The sequence below is a fragment of the Erythrolamprus reginae genome, chromosome 5, assembly GCF_031021105.1.
Source record: "Erythrolamprus reginae isolate rEryReg1 chromosome 5, rEryReg1.hap1, whole genome shotgun sequence".
NCBI classification, from domain to species: Eukaryota; Metazoa; Chordata; class Lepidosauria; order Squamata; family Dipsadidae; genus Erythrolamprus; species Erythrolamprus reginae.
Window position 1 is genome coordinate 13,974,258 of NC_091954.1, and position 22,220 is coordinate 13,996,477.

Here is a 22,220-nt window from a genome sequence, read left to right on the forward strand (position 1 = left end):
GAGGAAGGACAGGAGAGAAAGGAGGGAGAAAGAAATAGAGCGAAGGGGAGGAAGAGAGAGAGAATTTTTTTGTCCAAACTTTTTTTAACCCCCGTCCCCCCCGCTCAATGTGCCCCAGGGTTTCGTAAATGTAAAAAATGTGCCGCGGCTCAAAAAAGGTTGAAAATCACTGTGATAAATGATGTTTAGGAAAGTTACATCAATCAAACTAAAATCACTGATAAATGTGGATTTGCAGTAGCTGCAAATAGCATTTAGAAAATTTCTGCCATTCTGCTATTTCTGCCTTTTATTGATGGTGATTGATTATCAAGCTTGTGGATATTTTGATCTTGAGAAGCACATTAAATCAAGAGATACTCTGTAAAGAGCAGACATTTGGGGATGCTCTTGAACTTAATTGGGTGGAGGTTTGTTTTCAGTAAGACTGGTGTGTTTTAAACAATGAGACAATTATCCACCCTTAAACGAACAACACACGAGCAGACATTCTACGAGGACTATATGGAGCCTCATTTAGTAATTCAAAATGTGGATCGTAATAATTAAAATTTTGATGTTGGAGAGCCACCAAGAATTGCAGTTATTCAGATGCTGAATTTAGACATAGATAACACATGCCTCAAATCCACCACAAAACTCAATGACCTCGGGCATTTTGTTCCTTTCATTTGTGTGCGTATTTTTTTGGAAACTAATCAAGATATTAACAGTCCGTGTAGATTTAAGATGTCAGTTGTTGAAAAAGCTCAGCCGTGTTTGATTTCAAAATAGCAAACCTCTAAAAAGTGGGGTAGGGAATTAATAAGAAAAGGTATCCAGAATGATTGTGGAGACAATTTAAAGTGCAGTAACTGGAGTCACAAATGCTCAGAATGTATAAACCAGGAAAGATCTTACAAGTCCAGAAAATGCCAGAGCAGTTAAAAGATCAAAGAAATATCTCCTCAAAACACAGTCCCAAAAGAAGGCAGGTTCAGCTAGCCCATGTTCTGCCAGGCTCTCTGGTAGGAGCCTCCCGAAAATTCAAGGGGACAAATTGCAGACACACACACACACACACGTTTAAAAATGCAAAACAATGTTCTTTATCACAAAATTCAAAATAAACTAAGCACTCTTTTTGTATTGCAAAGAGCACTCGTCCCAAAACAACCTGGCAGTCTGTACAATTTCCTTAAACAGTCATTAAGTACTTAGCTAGCAGTTGTGAAGAAACCTCACACCCCTTCTTCTTCCAATGAAGTGAGACACACACACACACACGTTGCTCTGCTTTGGTTTCAAAGGCGTGAAAAATCAACAAAGTCCAGAAAACAGCAACACACGATTCCTGAAGAACTGCGATCAGATACACTTTCACAACGGCCAAACCCACACGCTGCTATTGATGGCCTCATTTTCTCTTGTAATAATCCTTCAGTTGTTGTCTCCTATGCATCACTCTACGCATGCGTGGATGTGTCATTAATTCTTGTTCAGAATCCAAGGATGATACAGATGATTGATCTCCTCCTGGGCTGTCTGCCAAACTCCCCTCTTCCCTGTCACTCACGCTTCCTTGGTCAGAGGAGGCTTCATTGGCAGATTCCATCGGGAGCAAAACAGGCCTGCGACATGTGGATGTCTCCCCCACATCCACCTGCACATTCCTTGGGGCAGGAGCTGGGCCAGAGCTAACCACAACAGCCCAGAATATGGTACAGTTCAACCAGCAAACTTTGGCTTTGGGAAAGCTTGAAAGTGGGAGACCGGTGATGATGTGGGGCTGTGTCTTTTGGACTTACTGAAACTTCCAGTTTATGCAGTTGATAAAAGTAATGAAAGAGGAAACTGTTGAGAACGGTATAAAGTCCTATCTTCATGTGAGTTGATGAAGAATTGGTTTGAACGGTCCCTCTAAGACCCTCTCTCTTCTTTTTTTGGCAAGGCTCTTTTAAATACTCAGAACAAGTTGAGAGCGCTGGTTCCCAATTTCACTTTCAACCTGGGATTCTCTGGGAAGTTCTACCATACTGGTAAGATTTTTTTTTGTTCTATACGAAGTTATTTACTTTATTTTATTTATTTATTAGATTTGTATGCCGCCCCTCTCCGTAGACTCGGGGCGGCTCACAATAATAACAAGAACAATGTAAAAACAAATCTAATAATTTAAAAAACACTAAAAACCCCATTATTAAAAGCAAACACACACACAAACATTCCATGTATAAACTGTATAGGCCCGGGGGAGATGTGTCAGTTCCCCCATGCCTGACGGCAGAGATGGGTCTTAAGAACTTTACGAAAGGCAAGGAGGGTGGGGGCAGTTCTAATCTCCGGGGGGAGCTGGTTCCAGAGGGTCGGGGCCGCCACAGAGAAGGCTCTTCTCCTGGGTCCCGCCAAACGACATATCCCATTTCTTAGGAGCAAATTCACATTGGAGTCTTGTTTCCGCCTATAGATTGCTTAATCCTACTCCCCTGAGTTGTCCAGATTCAGACAACCTTGAATGGGAGCTTCTCAGAGTTTGATATAAGATAGGCAGCTACATTAAGGTTTTAAATACAGTAATACCTCGTCTTACGAACTTAATTGGTTCCAGGAAGAGGTTCGTAAGGCGAAAGGTTTGTAAGACGAAACAATGTTTCCTATAGGAAACAATGTAAAATCAATTAATGCTTGCAAGCAAAAATAATAATAATCGCAAAAACGGTGCTTTGCTTGGCGCCACCGTCTGCTGTCACCTTTCGAAACAGCCGGGCGCTTCTCAGTGTTCTCCTGAATGCCGAACCTGGAAGTTCGGCAAAAGTTCGGGTTCGGGAGGCCGCTGAAAAGCCCAGCCGCCTGGCTCTCACCCTTGCCAGAAGAGCCGCGGAGCTGTCGGCTGGTCGGGAGGCTCAAACGGAGGTGGGGAATCCCAATAGAGAATTCCATGGGCGGAGCTTTGACGTCATGGAGGCATCCTTCCTGGAGTCCACGTTTCAACCAGCCAGGAAGGACGTCTTTGTGACGTCAAAGCTCCGCCCATGGAATTCTCTATTGGGATTCCCCACCTCCGTTTGAGCCTCCCAGCCGACCGACAACTCTGCGGCTCTTCTGGCAAGGTGACAGCTCGGCGGCGGGGCTTCTCGGCAGCCTCCCGAACGTTGAACCCGAACTTTTGCCGAACATCCGGGTTCGGCATTCAGGAGAACGCCGAGAAGCCCCCCGGCTGTTTCAAAAGGCAACAGCCAGGTGGTGGGGCTTCTTGGCGGTCTCCTGAACGCCGAACTTGGAAGTTCGGCAAAAGTTCGGGTTCGGCGTTTGAGGGAACGTCGAGAAGCCCCCCGGCTGTTTCAAAAAGCGACAGCCAGGCGGCGGCACTTCTTGGCGACCTTATGAACCTGAATGCTGAACCTGAACTTTTGCCGAATTTCCGGGTTCAGCGTTCGGGCAGCGGGTTCATAAGGCGAAAAAAGTTCATAAGAAGAGACAAAAATTTTCCGAACCCCAGATTCATATCTCAAAAAGTTCGTATGATGAGGGGTTCGTATCACAAGGTACTACTGTACCATAAATAAGCCTGCTGATTCAAAAGAAAGCCATATTGCTATACAGTGAAAAATAACAAACAAAGGAATAACTGATAAAGTTGGAATACTTACCCAAGATTTCTTTTATCAGTCAGCTTCTGGCTTCTATTTATAGATTTCCTAACTAAAAATGTCTTTGGCACTCACTTTGGGGAATCCGGTTTTCGAGGCTAATGGTTTTGGACAAACGGTCAGAGGCATAATCTGCTGCGAGACCAGGAAAAGGTTTTCTCTCTCTAAAAATAACTGGTGGAGGAGCTTCCAGTCAGTGAAAGACCTCATTAGGAGACAAAACAAATACAGTGATACCTCATCTTACAAACGCCTCGTCGTACAAACTTTTCGAGATACAAACCCGGGGTTTAAGATTTTTTTGCTTCTTCTTACAAACTATTTTCACTTTACAAACCCACCGCCGCTGCTGGGGTGCCCCACCTCCAGACTTCCGTTGCCAGTGAAGCACCCATTTTTGCGCTGCTGGGATTCTCCTGAGGCTTCCCTCCGTGGGAAACCCCACCTCCGGACTTCCGTATTTTTGTGATGCTGCAGGGGAATCCCAGCAGGGAAATCCCAACAGCGCAAAAATGGGTGCTTTGCTGGCAACGGAAGTCCAGGGGTGGGGTTTGCCCTCGAGGGGAGCCTCAGTGAAATCGCAGCATCGCAAAAACACAGAGGTCCTGAGGTGGGGTTTCAAGGACTTTGGTGTTTTTGCGATGCTGCAATTTCACTGATGCTCCCTTCGCTGGGAAACCCCACCTCCGGACTTCCGTTGCCAGCAAAGCGCCCATTTTTGCGCTGCTGGGATTTCCCTGCTGGGATTCCCCTGCAGCATCACAAAAACACAAAAGTCTGGAGGTGGGGTTTCCCATGGAGGGGAGCCTCAGGAGAATCCCAGCAGCGCAAAGACAGGCACTTCGGCTGGCAAAAGGGGTGAATTTTGGGCTTGCACGCATTAATCGCTTTTCCATTGATTCCTATGGGAAACCTTGTTTCATCTTACAAACTTTTCACCTTAAGAACCTCGTCCCGGAACCAATTAAGTTTGTAAGACAAGGTATCACTCTATGCTGGTGTTTCCTCAACCACCCTCAAATCTGTTGTGTAAATCAGGGCTCTCCAACCTTGGCAACTTTAAGACTTGTGGATTTCAATTCCCTGAGTTGAAGTCTGGGAGTTGAAGTCAACAAGTTGCCAAGGTTGGAGAGCCCCGGAGTAAACAATGTTTTGTCTTTAGTATCTTTGCTCAATAATGACCCCGCAACCCTAGCTTAGTCCTTTTTCCTTTCCAGGTACAGATGAGGAAGATGAAGGGGATGATATGCTCTTGAAGAACAGGAAGGAGTTCTGGTGGTTCCCTCACATGTGGAGTCACATGCAGCCGCACCTATTTCACAACGTTACTGTGTTGGCAGAGCAGATGAAACTCAACAAGCAGTTTGCTTTGGTAAGGGACGACTTTCTGGAATGCTTCAATCTGCTACAGGTTTACTACATGACCACTGCGGAGTTCTGAGATATAAGGATGTAAAGATAAACAATACAGACTGCAGCAGGAGAGAGTTATATTTACTGGGTATTCTCAATAAGAAAATTTAAAAAGAAATACGATATTTGATTCACATTTTGACAGTGGCAAGGATAGTTAATATATGCTCAAAAGTGGAAATCCGATAAAATGCCAGAAGAAGGGATGATAATTAAAAAGGTGATGGATTGTGCAGAGAAGGACATGATGTCAAAAAAGCTAGAATATTATAAGATATGGGAAAAAATTTTATAATTGGCTAGAGGAAAGAAATAAAATAAATAAAATTCAAGGATAAATATCCAAAAATGTAAAAATGCAAAGCAGTATGTTTATATATATATACATATATATATAAAGGAAAATTCCTGATTGAAAATTCTAAATGAGTAGGGAAAGCAATTTCCCAAATGTTTGTTTTATGTTTTTTTGTTTTGTTTGTCATTGTAATGTTTGTGTATGTACAAAAAATTAATAAAAAAATATCAAAAAAAGGAGAGTGCAAAAAGTGTTTAAAACACAGGTGCCATCTATGATATAGACAACAGAACTCTTTCTAAATTTCTTGCAATTCCTAAGTGTTGTGTTTTTCCTACCGTGTTTCCCTGAAAATAAGACACTGTCTTATATTAATTTTTGCTCCAAAAGTTGTGCTACATCTTATTTTCGGGGGGTGCCTTATATTTCTCAAATAAGACAAATTCACAGGCAGAAAAGCTGACACCCCCCAAAGAAAGTGTACCATACGGTACATTGATTACAGTACGGTACCTGTCAATATGGCACCCACACACACAAACGACGGCACTTATATGGTACAACACTATACTCCCGCTATTGCAGCTTCCGGCCACCAGAGGAACTACAGTCTACGCACTGTAGTGGAGACTGTAATGGCGGTGAGACAGCAGCAGACTGTGTCTGCTGTACTGGACGGTACAAAGCGATGGAAGGGGCCAGCAGGGGACGCCACATTATTACGGTACCGCTATGAACAGCTTTGAATGGTACCGTATGTTTTTCCACCGTACCGTATGTAAACTTGACTACGCCTTATTTTCGGGGGGTGCCTTATATTAGCAAATTCTGCAAAACCTCTGACATGCCTTGCTTTCGGGGTACGTCTTATTTTCGGGGAAACAGGGTAATTCCTGCTTCACACTTTCCAATTCCATTAATATTTCATATCTGACCTGGGACTTGTAGCCTCTCTCACATCTTCTGTATGTTAGGAAAATTTGCATATGAAAAATGTAACTGATTTATACTGATCTGTCCATCCTACTTAATGACTTTATGGCAAGCAAGCAAGTCTTGCTTTGTTAAATCTGTACATTCCTTGTCTTGCCCTTCCCTCTTACTAAACTGCTAACAATGAAGTAAATGTAGAACTCTTAACATTTGTTTTGATCCCAGGAACATGGGATTCCCACAGATATGGGCTATGCAGTAGCCCCCCATCACTCAGGGGTTTATCCGGTTCACGCCCAGCTCTATGAAGCATGGAAAACTGTTTGGGACATTCAGGTGACCAGCACAGAGGAATATCCCCATCTTCGGCCTGCCCGATATCGACGAGGGTTCGTGCATAATGGAATCATGGTAAGACGCTGAGCCCTGTTAACTACCGCATGAATCCCAGTGGCCGATAAGGTCCCACAGAATTGGCCTTCTCCGGGTCCCGTCGACTAAACAATGTTGTTTGGTGGGCCCCAGGGGAAGAGCCTTCTCTGTGGCGGCCCCGGCCCTCTGGAATCAACTTCCCCCGGAGATTAGAACGGCCCCCACCCTCCTTGTCTTTCGCAAGTTACTTAAGACCCACCTATATCGCCAGGCATGGGGGAACTAAGACATCTCCCCCAGGCTTATTATATTTCATGTTTGATGTGTATGTGCTGTATGGTTTTTAATTGTTGAGGTTTTTATATATTTTATTATTAGATTTGTTCCATTGTTATACTGTTTTTATTACTGTTGTGAGCCGCCCCGAGTCTTCGGAGAGGGGCTGCATACAAATCTACTAAATTGAATTGAATTGAATTGACTTGAACTACCTAGAGGAGTGAAGAAGTGTGAATAATTATGGATTGTTCTTCTCATTGTTGCGAAATCAAACTTTCTGAAGTTCTCAAAACTGAAAGTGCTCAAAGGAACCATCTTGTTCTTTGTAACAATCTGAGTGGTGAACACCGTGTTCCAAATAAAGTCATAACTCCAGTTATTTTCTGTTGAAGCTGGGAAGAAATTCTTTTTGATTTAAAACATCTCTAGTCTCAAATCTTAAGAATCATCCACATGAAGTTGGGTAGTTAATTAACGGGTTTGAGAACCAACACATTTTTAAAAGGGTGATGGGGTTGGTACATGAGACAGTGAGAACTGAACATAATCAGTGGCCACAGAAAATTCAAGGTCAGACAAGGAACCAGAATACAGTTTGGCTCCATAGAGGTAGCCACACATTGTGAAGTTTCAGAAAGACGATCTAATTAATTCAGGAGCATTAATTCATACATCTTATTTCCGGTCCAATTCATTATGAGATCATAATACTATACTATGAATGAAAACTAATTTGAGAAAGCTTATTTCAACTCTAGCCTTTTGAAGAATGTGAAAATAGACAATAGAATGTAAAAAAATGATTTAGCTTTACTAGATAAATGGTCAAAGCAATGGAAACTGCAGTTTAATGTTTCCAAATGTAAAATAATGCACTTGGGGAAAAGGAATCCTCAATCTGAGTATTGTATTGGCAGTTCTGTGTTAGCAAAAACTTCAGAAGAGAAGGATTTAGGGGTAGTGATTTCTGACAGTCTCAAAATGGGTGAGCAGTGTGGTCGGGCGGTAGGGAAGGCAAGTAGGATGCTTGGCTGCATAGCTAGAGATATAACAAGCAGGAAGAGGGAGATTATGATCCCGCTATATAGAGTGTTGGTGAGACCACATTTGGAATACTGTGTTCAGTTCTGGAGACTCACCTATAAAAGGTATATTGACAAAATTGAACGGGTCCAAAGACGGGCTACAAGAATGGTGGAAGGTCTTAAGCATAAAACGTATCAGGAAAGACTTAATGAATTCAATCTGTATAGTCTGGAGGACAGAAGGAAAAGGGGGGACATGATCGAAACATTTAAATATGTCAAAGGGTTAAATAAGGTTCAGGAGGGAAGTGTTTTTAATAGGAAAGTGAACACAAGAACAAGGGGACACAATCTGAAGTTAGTTGGGGGAAAGATCAAAAGCAACATGAGAAAATATTATTTCACTGAAAGAGTAGTAGATCCTTGGAACAAACTTCCAGCAGACGTGGTTGGTAAATCCACAGTAACTGAATTTAAGCATGCCTGAGATAAACATATATCCATCCTAAGATAAAAATACAGGAAATAGTATAAAGGCAGACTAGATGGACCATGAGGTCTTTTTCTGCCGTCAGTCTTCTATGTTTCTATGTTTCTAGAACCTGGGGAATCAGGGGGACCACGAGGCTGTAGGACCCCCAGATCACAGCCTGAATTTAAACATGCCTGGGATAAACATATATCCATCCTAAGATAAAATACAGAAAATAGTATAAAGTGCTATTGCTAACTTGTTGTAAGCCGCCCTGAGTCTAAGGAGAAGGGCGGCATAAAAATCGAATGAATGAATGAATGAATGAATGAATGAATGAATGAATGAATGAATAAATTAATAAAGGCAGACTAGATGGATCATGAGGTCTTTTTCTGCCGTCAGTCTTCTATGTTTCTATGTTTCTAGACAATTCTTGGCAATGTCATTGTTAATCTTCATTCTACCTCTGTAGAAGTTTTTATAGGACTTTAGGAATCTCAGCTGAAGGGTAGAGCATCTGATGTCCACAATAAATTCTGCCCATCTGTTGGTGTTGGCCTTTCCCCTGTTTTAATTGTTCTCCTCTTTCTCCTTTCTGGCTTAATCAGGTGTTGCCTCGCCAGACTTGTGGTCTTTTTACTCACACTATATTCTACAATGAGTATCCTGGTGGCTCCAAGGAATTGGACAAGAGCATTCGTGGTGGAGAACTGTTCCTGACTGTGCTCCTGAACCCAGTAAGTATTAAGAATACAAAAGTCTTCATTCAGTTGGTGGATTCCCTCTTTTTTTCCCCTTTTCTACAATTGTAGACCACTAAATAAATGTTAATTGATGTGGGAACTACTAACTTAAATAACCTTACTTGCATTTTTTTTAAAAGCATGGAAGTTCATTTTTAGCAAGTAAGATAATGGTTCACAAGTGTATGTAAAGTTTCTTTTTTTTTTAGAAGTTTATTAAATTTAAATCATTAAAAGGGGTGGGGAAGGGTCATTTTATTACATACCGTGTTTCCCCGATAGTAAGACACCCCCGATTGTAAGATGTATCGGGGGTTTCAGGGGGGTCGGCTAATATAAGCCGTACCCCGAAAGTAAGACATATGTCTTACTTTCGGGGAAACACGGGTATTGCCTCCTCCCTCTCATCTAGCTGCCTTCCTTTTTTAAGCGGGAAGAAGGGCGCACTTTCGCTGCCTTCTTCCGGGACCGGGGAGGGGAGCTGTGAGGGAGGTGGCCTGCTGAGGCCCAGCCCGCCGGGGAGTTTGGCTGACGGAGGGACGAAGCCAGACTGCTAAGCTTCGGCTCGTTAGAGGGAGCTGTCGGCCGGAGACGGCGGGGCTTGCTGCAGTGAGCGACCTGCTCCTGCCTTCGCTTTCGCCTCCTCAAGAGCCAGTGAAACTTGCCGGCGGAGCCGAGTTAGCCGCAGGGAGGAAAGAGGCGTCGTCGAGGGGTCACGGCGCAGCCTCTCCGCGGCAGTCGAGGTGGGCAAGGGCCCTGCCTTGGCGGCCGCGGGTTGCCACCGTTATGAAACCGGCGGGCTCCTCAGAAACGGCCCTGCAAGGGAAGCCGCCCGGCCAGAGGTAGGAAAGTCCCCACCCATCCTTTGAGATAAGTGAGGGAGCCTCAAAACCGCTTGTCGCCTTCGCTTCCACGGGGCTTTTGAGGGAAATAACAGTCCCTCCTGGGGGAGAAGCAGGGGACAGGCTCTCGGAGCCCTTGAAAGGACCCCCCCCCCCCTTTCCACCCCTTGTCGCCCGAGACGAGGTCGGGGCGCTTCCTTCCCATTGGCGCTCTCTTCAGATCCTCCTCCCCTAGCTCTGGGTGAGCAGCGCGGCGTGGCGGTGGTGATGGAAGAGGAGGAGAACGAGGGCGGCTGTCGCCCTTGAGGAGGCTGCCCTGGAGCCCTGAGGTTGAACTTGGAAAAGGGCTCACGAGGCTCCTGTCCCGCGGCTGCCCTTCTGGACTCTGGGGAGATGCCGCCTTCGGGAACGCGACCCTTTCAATCTTTTTCCAATATAAGACATACCCCGAAAGTAAGACATAGTGGGGCTTTTGGGGATAAAAAGAAAGTAAGACACTGTCTTACTTTCGGGGAAACACGGTAGTAATAAAACAGATTTTAATCTATACATCAGATCTTACATGCTTCTCCTAGCATGTTCTTTACTTTAGCGCAAATTGGCACCACTTTTGTCATCCCAATGAATAGAAGTACTTGTCTTCCAGTGATAACTACACTTGAGTGTTCAGATGTTAAGATACTATTCATTGTTAGAACTGTCTATTGTTTTGCTCATAGTATCTGGTGCTCATAACCACAATTGTGAAAATTGACCACGAGGTTATAGAGTTACCACTGCAAGATCAAACATGAGCAACTAGTAAACTTTGCCAGGTCTCTAACAATAATTATGGTCTGCAGAAGTCCGTTGGTACTGCCAGTTCTCCGTACTGAAGGAGCGGGTCCAGCAGTCACATGGGGTTGCTCATGTCCAATCCGGTGGAACTGAGCCTAGTATTAAAAAAGCTTGCCGGATCCGCCCCTTCCCCAGAATTCGCTCAGTTCGCATATCCTGCGGTTGTATGTGATAGCTCGTTCAACATTCTAACACCTTCCCTTCGATCTTTCCTTCAAAAAAGTAGTAAGATTTATTGTCTTTATTTTATTACTTGCACTATTTGCGCCAGCCGTTTTAAAAAGGAAAAAAAGTAAAAGGCGGCTAGGCTTTTTTACTTGGGAGAAGTTGCGGTTTCGTTTTCCCCCGGCGGTTTTGCCGGTTACGATTCCTGCGGCCGCTTGTGGATTCTTCTAATCCCTTGGCCTGGAGGTCCTGGTGCAAGTATTTATCATTGGATTATTGCTTACTTATTGTATAAAAATATATTTAAGGGCTTATAAATACCTCCTGCGGAGTGGGACGCCTCTAGTCTCCTGGACTTAGTCGATCGCTTTTCCCTTAAGAAATTCTACGAAGCGATTTTTTGGCGCGAAGGCCTTCGCGCCCTTTCTTAAAATATCTAGGCCTCTCGTGTTGGCCTTCTGCCAGCCGCGTAGGCCTCAGTCCACCGCGTGGATCCAGGAGCGGGCCTTGGGGGTCCCAGGCTAAATTCTCCACCGGCCTAGCCTCCAACCAGAGTGCCTTGGTTTTACTTAATTGCAAAGTTTAGGGAGGCTGGCCCCGCTGGATTTGGGGGCACGAACTCTGGGTTTGCCCAGATTGTCCTCACGTTTCAGCAGCTTCGAGGCCTCGAAGCAGGATCCATTCCTCTTGGGAAGTCCTTGAAATCTTCTCCTTATAATTTAGTATTGGCTCAGCCTTGTCTTCTGTTAATTGTCAGACTATGGCTACTTTTCCCAAGAGAGGCACAACTAAAGGTCCCAGAGAGGCCAGGCCTACAGGCGATGAGATTACTAGTATCCCCCAGGCCTCTTCCTCCTCTTCTCCAGGGGCCCGCCCCTCGACCAAGGTCACCAGGGCCGAGAAGAGAAGGGACCTAGCCCTACAAAAGATTCATGATAAATCAGCAAAACGTTTGAAAGTGCAGGCCCAAGTAATCAGTAGTCAAGACCCACCAGAGGCCTCTAGTCTGCCTCCTTCTGGGGTCCCTGTGTTATCTCTGGATGAGCCAAACCTAGACAGACCCCAACCTAACCTATGGGGCATAGGTCCAGAGGAACCAGATATTATGGAAGATTCCCCCCAGCCAGGATCCTCCCAGGCCTTTAGGAATTCTTCTGCCATTTCTGCTGATATTTCCAGTTTACCTCCTGAGTTCCAATCTATTTTTGCTGTGTTGTCCAAAGCCATTGATGCCAAACTCTCCTCCATCAATGAGCTTCCTTTACCTCTTCCTCCTTCTCGTTCCTCCCGCCCCTTGGGTTCTTCCCCAGCGGTCAGAGCTCCTATTCAGGATGACTCAGAGTCCTCCCAAGATGAATATGAGGATGTAGAGGAGGATGAAGACCCTTTCCAGGGCTTATCAGAGGATGAGGAATCCCAAATAAAGGTCCCTCCTCCTATTACTATTTTCCCTTCTCAACTATTCAAATCTCTCCTCCTCAAAGCTAGAATTTCTACGGGATTAGCGGCCCAGGAGAAACAAGCCTCCACTTCCACTGATCCCCCGGAGGAGAATTTACCTTACTTCACAGAGGAACAGGAGGATAACGAGGTAATCCCTATGCCTAAATTATTTAAAGATGCCTTACTTAAACAGTGGGATTTTCCAGCCTCTGGCCTTAATCCCTCTACCAAGGACAGAAAGTTGTATAAACTCTCCTCTTCCTATGAAGAGCTTCTATCTTTTCCCAAACCAGATGAACCTGTCAAAATTCTTCACTCGGCAGCGGCTGTGCCAGGCGAGGCGGAGGAAGTCCTCCGTCCAGAGGACAAGCGCATCGAGCAAATGCTCAAAAGAGGATTCTCCGCTGATTCCTGGGCCATTAAAAGTTCTGCAGCAGCCTCCTTCTTCTCCAGAGCCATGCTGCTGTGGCTTCGCCAACTTCAACAGCACATTCCTCCAGATGACTTGAGAGGTCAACAAGACTTCAACAAGGTCTTTGCAGCTGCCCAGTACGTGGCTGATGCCACCTTACAATCTACTAGATTTTCTGCTAAGTCTATTGCAGCCTCTACAACGGCAAGAAGACTCCTATGGATTCGCCCTTGGCAAGCGGGAGTTCGCCAAAAGTGGCAGTTATCCCAGGGCCCCTTAAAGCGCGACCTTCTCTTCGGTGATCTTCTGGATCCTCTCCTCACGGAGACCACAGACAAGAAGAAGGTTTTGGGTCCAACCACAAAAAAGGTTACTAAAACGCAGTCCTTTCGTCGCCCAGGGCGCCAGCAAGATCAAGCGGCTTCCTATCAGAGATCTCCAGGTCAGTATTCCCCCCGCTTTCGTTCCCAAGGTAGGAACTCCAGGGGTAGGGGTTTTCGTTTCCAAAGGGGAGCTGCCTCTAACAGGGCTTCAAAAAAACCTAGATGGTAACCTTTCCTCCATTCCCATAGGGGGTCGCCTAGCTCATTTCGCTGCAAATTGGCGTCTCACCTCCAAGGACCCTTGGGTCATTGACACTGTTCAAACAGGCCTTCTTTTAGAATTTATTTCTCCTCCCCCTAAACGTTTTATTTCCTGCCCTTCGCCCAGGTCATCCTCAGATTGTAACCGTATGGAGGAGGCCATTTCTCATCTATTGTCCATTAGAGCCATTCAGCCGGTCCCTTCCGGTCAGAAGGGCCTAGGTTTTTACTCCATCCTATTTATGGTTCCAAAGTCCTCCGGAGGTTGGAGAGCCATTTTGGATTTAAAGAAACTAAACCTATTCATCAAATATAGGAAGTTTAAAATGCACTCCTTGTTTTCTATTTTGGCCGCCATTCACTCGGGAGATTTCATGGTCTCCTTAGACCTCACTGAGGCCTACCTTCACATTCCTATAGCCAAATGCCACAGAAAATTTTTACGTTTTTCCTTTCAAGACAGGCATTTCCAGTATAGGGCGATGCCATTTGGCCTTTCCTCGGCCCCTCGGGTCTTCACAAAGCTCTTGGGGTCCCTGGCGGCCTATATCCGGGCGTCTCCCATCCACATTTTATGTTATCTTGATGATATTTTAATTCATGGGAACTCCCTAGAGAGAGTGAAATCAGACCTTTCTGTCACCATGTCAGTCCTTCAGGACCATGGGTTTTCCATCAACTTTGAAAAAAGTCACCTCCAACCTTCCACTTCCATTCCTCACCTGGGAGCCATTATTGATTCAAAATCTTCCCAGGTTTTTCTCTCTCCCGAGAGAAAACTCAGTATTGTGGAGTTAATTTCTAACATTTTATCTAATCCTTCAGTATCCATAGTTACTCTATCTTCCCTTTTGGGGAAGATGGTGTCATGCATAGGCATCATTCCCTGGGCTCGCCTTCATGCTAGGGAACTCCAGTGGCTTCTGTTGCCTTTTCAGAGATCGGGGCACAGCAACTCAAATCGACGCATCGTCATTCCACTGAGTGTTCGCAGATCCTTCAAGTGGTGGAAGTCTCCGGCCATGGACAGAGGATCCCCGTTCAGGTGCCCGGATCAATTTGTCATCACCACAGATGCCAGTCTATCGGGATGGGGCGCCCACGCCCAGGGGATGATAGCCCAGGGCACGTGGTCCCCGGAGGAAGCTTCCAGGCCAATAAATTGGCTAGAGTTAAGAGCCGTCTCCCTGGCTCTGAAGCATTTCTCTTCTCGCATCCCCAACCGGCACGTTCTCATTCTCACCGACAACATTGCCACAAAAAGCCATATCTGCAGGCAAGGGGGCACGAGATCCAAGGCTCTCATGAGGGAGGCCCTCAAGCTGGGCCTTTGGGCGGAAAAACATCTCCAGTCGCTCCTAGCCGATCACATCTCGGGGAGTCTCAACATCCAGGCGGATTGGCTATCCCGAGCAACGATAGACCCAGGAGAGTGGAACCTCCATCAAGACCTGTTCCATCAAATCACCCTCAGATTCGGCCTACCAGTCCTGGATCTCTTCGCGACCAATGCAAACGCCCAACTCCCTCGCTTCTATTCCAGATTTCCATCCCCGGGAGCGGAAGCGATCAATGCCCTCCGGAGTCCATGGCCTCCAGGCCTACTCTATGCATTTCCTCCAATTCCAATCCTCCCGGACGTGATTCACAAGGTCCTCACCGAGAGGGCCCGAGTAATCTTAATCGCCCCTCATTGGCCCCGCCGGCCCTGGTTCGCAGATCTCCAACAGCTGTCCGTCCAGGACCCTTGGCGACTCCCCGTTTCGGGGGATATGCTGCGGCAGGGGGCCTCTTTCCATCCAGACCCGGAGTGGTTCCACCTCACCGCCTGGCTGTTATCAGGAGAGATTTAGAACTGCGTGGGCATGACCCCGATTCAGTGGAGGTCATTCTAAAGGCCAGAAGGGGCTCGACCAATCGAATCTACGACCACACGTGGTCCAAGTTTCACCAGTGGTGTCTTCAGGAAGGTCTCTCCCCTCTGTGCATCCCCATACACAGAATTATTTCCTTCCTTATGCAAGGTTTCCATAAAGGACTCTCCACCAGCACCCTCCGGCGTCATCTGGCAGCCATTTCATCTGTCCTAGGGGGCCCCCGCAGACAGCCTCTCCGATCCTTCCCTGAAGTTCAGGAATTCCTCAAGGGCATAGCCAACCTCAGACCTTCCAAGGTCCACAGGTATCCATCCTGGGACTTGCCACGGGTTCTCCACTCCCTCACGCAGGCACCATACGAACCCCTAAAATCGGCGTCCCTCAGGTACCTATCCTTTAAGGTAGCCTTCCTGGTGGCTATTACCTCTGCCCGACGCATTTCGGAGCTGGCTGCCCTCTCAATCAGGCAGGACCTTTGTCAATTCCATCAGGACAAGGTAGTCTTGCGACTGGACCCCACCTTCTTACCCAAGGTCAGTTCCATGTTCCACAGATCTCAGGATATTGTCCTACCTTCCTTCTGCCTCCAACGAGACCATCCCTTGGCAATTAGATGGCACACCCTGGATCTCACCAGAGCGCTGAGAATATATATCCAACGCACAGGACCCTTTCGGAGGTCAGAAGCACTTTTTGTAGCCTATCATCCCAGAGTCATGGGGGCCAAAGTGTCTTCAACAGTAATAGGCCGTTGGATCAGAGGGACTATATCTAAGGCCTATGAGTCGGCCTCCCTCTCAGTTCCAAGGAACATCACTGCGCATTCCACCAGGAGCGCAGCCACCTCGGCCGCTTGGGCGACTCAAGCCCCGTTGGAGGAGGTCTGCAAAGCAGCCACTTGGGCCTCGCCAAATTCCTTCATCAGGCACTACAAAATTGATTCTTACGCTTCAGCGGACGCTGCCTTCGGCAGAAGGGTACTCCAATCCGTTATCTCACACGATAGCAAGCTAATCCCACCCTAGGGACCATCTATTGGGTATGTCCCATGTGACTGCTGGACCCGCTCCTTCAGTACGGAGAATAGGCGTTGATTGCTTACCTGAACGCCTCTTCTCGTACGGTGAGCGGGTACAGCAGTCACTTCCCGCCCTTGTATGTGTCTTCTTTACCTTTCTATCTCTTTCTTCCTCTAACAATGAGAGTTGAACACTACAGAGCTTCACAACTGAGCCTAGTCTATGGATTCGCGAATTCTGGGGAAGGGGCGGATCCGGCAAGCTTTTTTAATACTAGGCTCAGTTCCACCGGATTGGACATGAGCAACCCCATGTGACTGCTGTACCCGCTCACCGTACGAGAAGAGGCGTTCAGGTAAGCAATCAACGCCTATTCTCATTATTGTAGGTTTGATTTTCTTGTACTTTGAAGTATTGTATTTGTATTTCATTGGGACTCCAAAAAACAGGTTCAAAGTTAATTATGTGAGATGGACATTGCCAGTAAGTTTAAGTGACAATACTTTCCCTGTCACACCTCAAGGCCATACTTACTTACCTACCTACCTACCTACCTACCTACCTACCTACCTATCTATCTATCGTCTATCTATTTATTTATTAAATTTGTATGCCGCCCCTCTCTGCAGACTCGGGGCGGCTCACAACAGCAACAGAAAACAATATACAGTATAATACAAATTCAATAATTAGAAAGCTAAAAACCCATAATTTAAAAAACATGCACACAACATACCATACATAATCAGTATAGGCCTGGGGAAGATATTTCAGTTCCCCCATGCCTGACGGCAGAGGTGGGTTTTAAGGAGTTTGCGGAAGGCAGGGAGGGTGGGGGCAGTTCTAATCTCAGGGGGCAGCTGGTTCCAGAGGGCTGGGGCCGCCACAGAGAAAGCTCTTCCCCTGGGACCCGCCAAACGACATTGTTTTGACGACGGGACCCGGAGAAGGCCAACTCTGTGGACCTAATCGGTCGCTGGGATTCGTGCGGCAGAAGGCGGTCCTTTAACAAGTTAACAATACTGTAATTGGATTCTTAAAAGGACATTCCAGTTTAATTTGTTTAGAGAGATCAAGATTAATTCACTGTACAAATCAAATCAAATTCTTTGGTAGGTCTTTCCAGGAGATTCCATGTGTGTATGTGTGTTGTGTGTGAAGAAGTGCAAGGGTCATATTTCTAGAAACTAATGGTATTTTGTTAGCTTATGATACACACCCCCGATGGAGACTAGACTTTCAGTGTGCAATTGTCATGACAGTAGGAGACTCCCAAATTCTTTGCTCTTGAAATGTAATAAACAAATAAAAAGAACAATATAATTAAATGGCTCTGCATTCAACAGATTGAGAGATGTGTTGGCTTTCTTTTCAGAAAAAAAGGAACCAGGTGGACTGATGAATTAATTAAAACCCCCTCCATAAATTCTGGGACAACTGGAATTATTTATATGAACATCTTTGTCTATGGGAAGGAGGATTGTAAATGTCAAATCTAAACAAATGAAAGAACAAAAACTTTAGGATCTTGGATATATATACTGCTCAAAAAAATAAAGGGAACACTCAAATAACACATCCTAGATCTGAACAAATGAAATATTCTCATTGAATACTTTGTCCTGTACAAAGTTGAATGTGTTGACAACAAAATGAAATTGATTGTCAATCAGTGTTGCTTCCTAAGTGGGCAGTTTGATTTCACAGAAGTTTGATTTACTTGGAGTTCTGTTGTTTAAGTGTTCCCTTTCTTTTTTTTGAGCAGTGTATTTTATTGATTGATTGATTGATTGATTGATTGATTGAATTTGTATGCCGCCCCTCTCCGTAGACTCAGGACGGCTAACAACAGTGGTAGGTCCCACAGAGTTGGCCTTCTCCGGGTCCCGTCAACTAAACAATGCCGTTTGGCGGGGCCCAGGGGAAGAGCCTTCTCTGTGGTGGCCCCGACCCTCTGGAACCAGCTCCCCCCAGAGATTAGAACTGCCCCCACCCTCCTCGCCTTTCGTAAACTCCTTAAAACCCACCTTTGCCGTCAGGCATGGGGGAATTGAAACATCTCCCCCGGGCCTATATAGTTATGTACGGTATGCTTGTGTGTATGTTTGCTTTTAATAATGGGGCTTTTAGTGTTTCTTTTAAATTATTAGATTTGTTATATATTGTTTATTATTGCTGTGAGCCGCCCCGAGTCTGCGGAGAGGGGCGGCATACAAATCTAATAAATAAATAAATAAATAAATAAATAAATGCGACAATCCAATACTAAAACAGCTAAAAACCCTTGTTTTAAAAACCAATCATACATACAAACATACCATACATAAATTGTATTTTGCATGGCGCCCCAGTGCCTTTGTTGGATCATACTAATGGTAGCTTCCATTTCCTTCCTTGTTTGTAGATCAGCATCTTCATGACCCACTTGTCCAATTACGGCAATGACCGGCTTGGTCTCTACACTTTCGAAAGCCTCGTCAAATTCGTGCAGTGCTGGACCAATCTTCGTATTCAGACTTTGCCTCCCATCCAGTTGGCCAAAAAGTATTTTGAAATATTTTCAGAGGAAAAGAACCCTTTGTGGCAGGTGAGGAAGCATTGCTGCAGAGGGGCAGAGGCAGCATTTTTCAACAATGTCTAAGATAGGCTCCTATTGATCATACTTCTGCTGAAATTTTGATTTGACCTTAATACAAAAGTAGAAAGTTCAGAATTTTTAATGAAGCTTCATTATTCGCTGCAGGAGAGAAGTTCCTGCATTTCATTTTTCTTTTGATTCCTTTGGAATTAACTGGGAATATGGAAAGTTATACAGTGATACCTCGTCTTACAAACGCCTCGCCATACAAACTTTTCGAGATACAAACCCGGGGTTTAAGATTTTTTTGCCTCTTCTTACAAACTATTTTCACCTTACAAACCCACCGCCGCCGCTGGGATGCCCCGCCTCCGGACTCCCGTTGCCAGTGTAGCACCCATTTTTGTGCTGCTGGGATTCCCGTGAGACTCCCCTCCATGGGAAACCCCACCTCTGGACTTCCGGGTTTTTGTGATGCTGCAGGGGAATCCCAGCAGGGGAATCCCAGCAGGGGAATCCCAGCAGTGGAAAAACGGGCGCTTCGCTGACAACGGAAGTCTGGAGGTGGGGTTTCCCAGCAAGGGGAGCCTCAGTGAAATCGCAGCATCGTAAAAATACAGAGGTCCGGAGGTGGGGTTTCGAGGACTTCGGTGTTTTTGCGATGCTGCGATTTCACTGATGCTCCCTTCGCTGGGAAACCCCACCTCCGGACTTCCATTGCCAGCGAAACGCTCGTTTTTGCGATGCTGGGATTCCCCTGCTGGGATTCCCCTGCAGCATCGCAAAAACACAGAAGTCCGGAGGTGGGGTTTCCCATGGAGGGGAGCCTCAGGGTAATCCCAGCAGTGCAAAAACAGGCTGGCAAAAGGGTTGAATTTTGGGCTTGCACGAATTAATTGCTATTCCATTGATTCCTATGGGAAACATTGTTTCGTCTTACAAACTTTTCACCTTAAGAACCTCGTCCCGGAACCAATTAAGTTTGTAAGACAAGGTATCACTGTATTTGTTTCTGGATGTTGGAATCTTTTATTTTTGAGAGAGACGTTTGACATTTTTGAAGTGTCTCTGATTTCTATTTTCAGCACGTACTTTCCCTGTATAAGCAAGGTGATGGCAACAATTTTTCAGTGGCAGGTCCTGTTTTCATTGTTTTCTGGGTGGGTAACTAGCTACAGACCCCCCAATGGAGGCTGTCATTTTAAAAAGAAAATGATATTCCTAAGTAGGCCTCGGGATTGTAGAATTGGAAACTGCTAGGGCAAACATTGTCACTTGCTCTCCTTTGGCAAGCAAGTGACAAAAACAGTCACTTATGACCTCATCACCTCGAGGCTCGACTACTGTAACGCTCTCTACATGGGGCTACCTTTGAAAAGTGTTCGGAAACTTCAGATCGTGCAGAATGCAGCTGCGAGAGCAATCATGGGCTTCCCTAAATATGCCCGTGTCACACCAACACTCCGTAGTCTGCATTGGTTGCCGATCAGTTTCCGGTCACAATTCAAAGTGTCGGTTATGACCTATAAAGCCCTTCATGGCACTGGACCATATTATCTCAGGGACCGCCTTCTGTTGCACGAATCCCAGCGACCAGTTAGGTCCCACAGAGTGGGTCTTCTCCGGGTCCCGTCAACTAAACAATGCCGCTTGGCGGGACCCAGGGGAAGAGCCTTCTCTGTGGCGGCCCCGGCCCTCTGGAACCAACTCCCCCCAGAGATTAGAATTGCCCCCACCCTCCCTGCCTTTCGTAAGCTACTTAAAACCCAGCTCTGCCGTCAGGCATGGGGGAACGGAGATACTCTTTCCCCCTAGCCTAGGCCTTTACAATTTTAGGCATGGTATGTCTGAATGTATGTTTGGTTTTTACTTTAATGGGTTTTTAATTGTTTTTACTATTGGATTATTGTGTATACTGCTCTATTATTGTTGTTAGCCGCCCCGAGTCTCCGGAGAGGGGCGGCATGCAAATCCAATAAATCAAATCAATCGATCAAAAGCCCAGAGAGCCATTCCTGATTGACAGCACATATTTGACCTTCCTCTTAGCCAGAAAGATCACCTTAAAACCAGTATTTCTTTTTCTTCATGTACCAGTCCAGATTATACATTAACCTGTAAATACATCATGACATCTGTATTGATCTTTGAAAAAGGATTGTGGAGATGATTATCACCACACCTATCTTTAGAAATTCAGCTGGAGAGTTCATCTGGGAGGGCAGCTTTCTTTTAAATTCTTGGAAACTTCCCCTTGATTGATTGATTGATTGATTTGATTTGATTTGATTTGATTTGTATGCCGCCCCTCTCCGTGGACTCGGGGCGGCTAACAACAGTGATAAAAACAATATATAGCAATCCAATAATAAAACAACTAAAAACCCTTATTATAAAAACCAGACATACATACTGACATACCATGCATAAACTGTAGAGGCCCAGGGGGAAAGAACATCTCAGTTCCCCCATGCCTGACAGCAGAGGTGGGTTTTAAGGAGCTTACGAAAGGCGAGGAGGGTGGGGGCAATTCTGATCTCTGGAGGGAGTTGGTTCCAGAGGGCCGGGGCCGCCACAGAGAAGGCTCTTCCCCTGGGTCCTGTCAAACGACATTGTTTAGTTGACGGGACCCGGAGAAGGCCCACTCTGTGGGACCTAATCGGTCGCTGGGATTCGTGCGGCAGAAGGCGGTCCCGGAGATAATCTGGTCCGGTGCCGTGAAGGGCTTTATAGGTCATAACCAACCCTTTGAATTGTGACCGGAAATTGATCGGCAACCAATGCAGACTGCGGAGTGTTGGTGTAACATGGGCATATTTGGGAAAGCTCATGATTGCTCTCGCAGCTGCATTCTGCACGATCTGGAATTTCCGAACACTTTTCAAAGGTAGCCCCATGTAGAGAGCATTACAGTAGTCGAGCCTCGAGGTGATGAGGGCGTGAGTGACTGTGAGCAGTGACTCCCGGTCCAGATAAGGCCGCAACTGGTGCACCAGGCGAACCTGGGCAAACGCCCCCCTCGCCACAGCTGAAAGATGTTTCTCTACACAATTAAGCAGTCCTTTGGTAGAATAGATAATAAAAGAACTACAGTCTTTGAATATCATTTGCTCCCATAAACTGGCTATAAAAATTATGCTATGCTAAGAATCCAGCTAGACCAACCTCGAATGAAGATAATTTCACCTGCCTTAGCTATTTCAAATTCTTGCAATACTACCAGATTGGCACTCCTTCTCCTCCAAATCGTAGAATATAAGAGAGAGTGTCCAGCAGGAATGGGTACCAGGATAAAT

General features: G+C 45.8%; 1 protein-coding gene across 2 annotated transcripts in view; it reads left to right on the top strand.

Moving 5' to 3' along the window:
• Window positions 1-22,220, top strand: part of NDST2 (N-deacetylase and N-sulfotransferase 2) — a 126,132-nt gene that overhangs the window by 82,465 nt on the left and 21,447 nt on the right. For both annotated transcript variants that reach the window (XR_011559155.1, XM_070752103.1), the window contains exons 3-7: window positions 1,931-2,018; window positions 4,847-5,001; window positions 6,499-6,684; window positions 9,033-9,161; window positions 18,751-18,933. Coding sequence is in view for 1 of the 2 variants with exons in the window: in XM_070752103.1 (XP_070608204.1) it covers window positions 1,931-2,018; window positions 4,847-5,001; window positions 6,499-6,684; window positions 9,033-9,161; window positions 18,751-18,933 (741 nt within the window). In the remaining variant the exon portion in view is untranslated. The remainder of the gene's footprint in view (window positions 1-1,930; window positions 2,019-4,846; window positions 5,002-6,498; window positions 6,685-9,032; window positions 9,162-18,750; window positions 18,934-22,220) is intronic.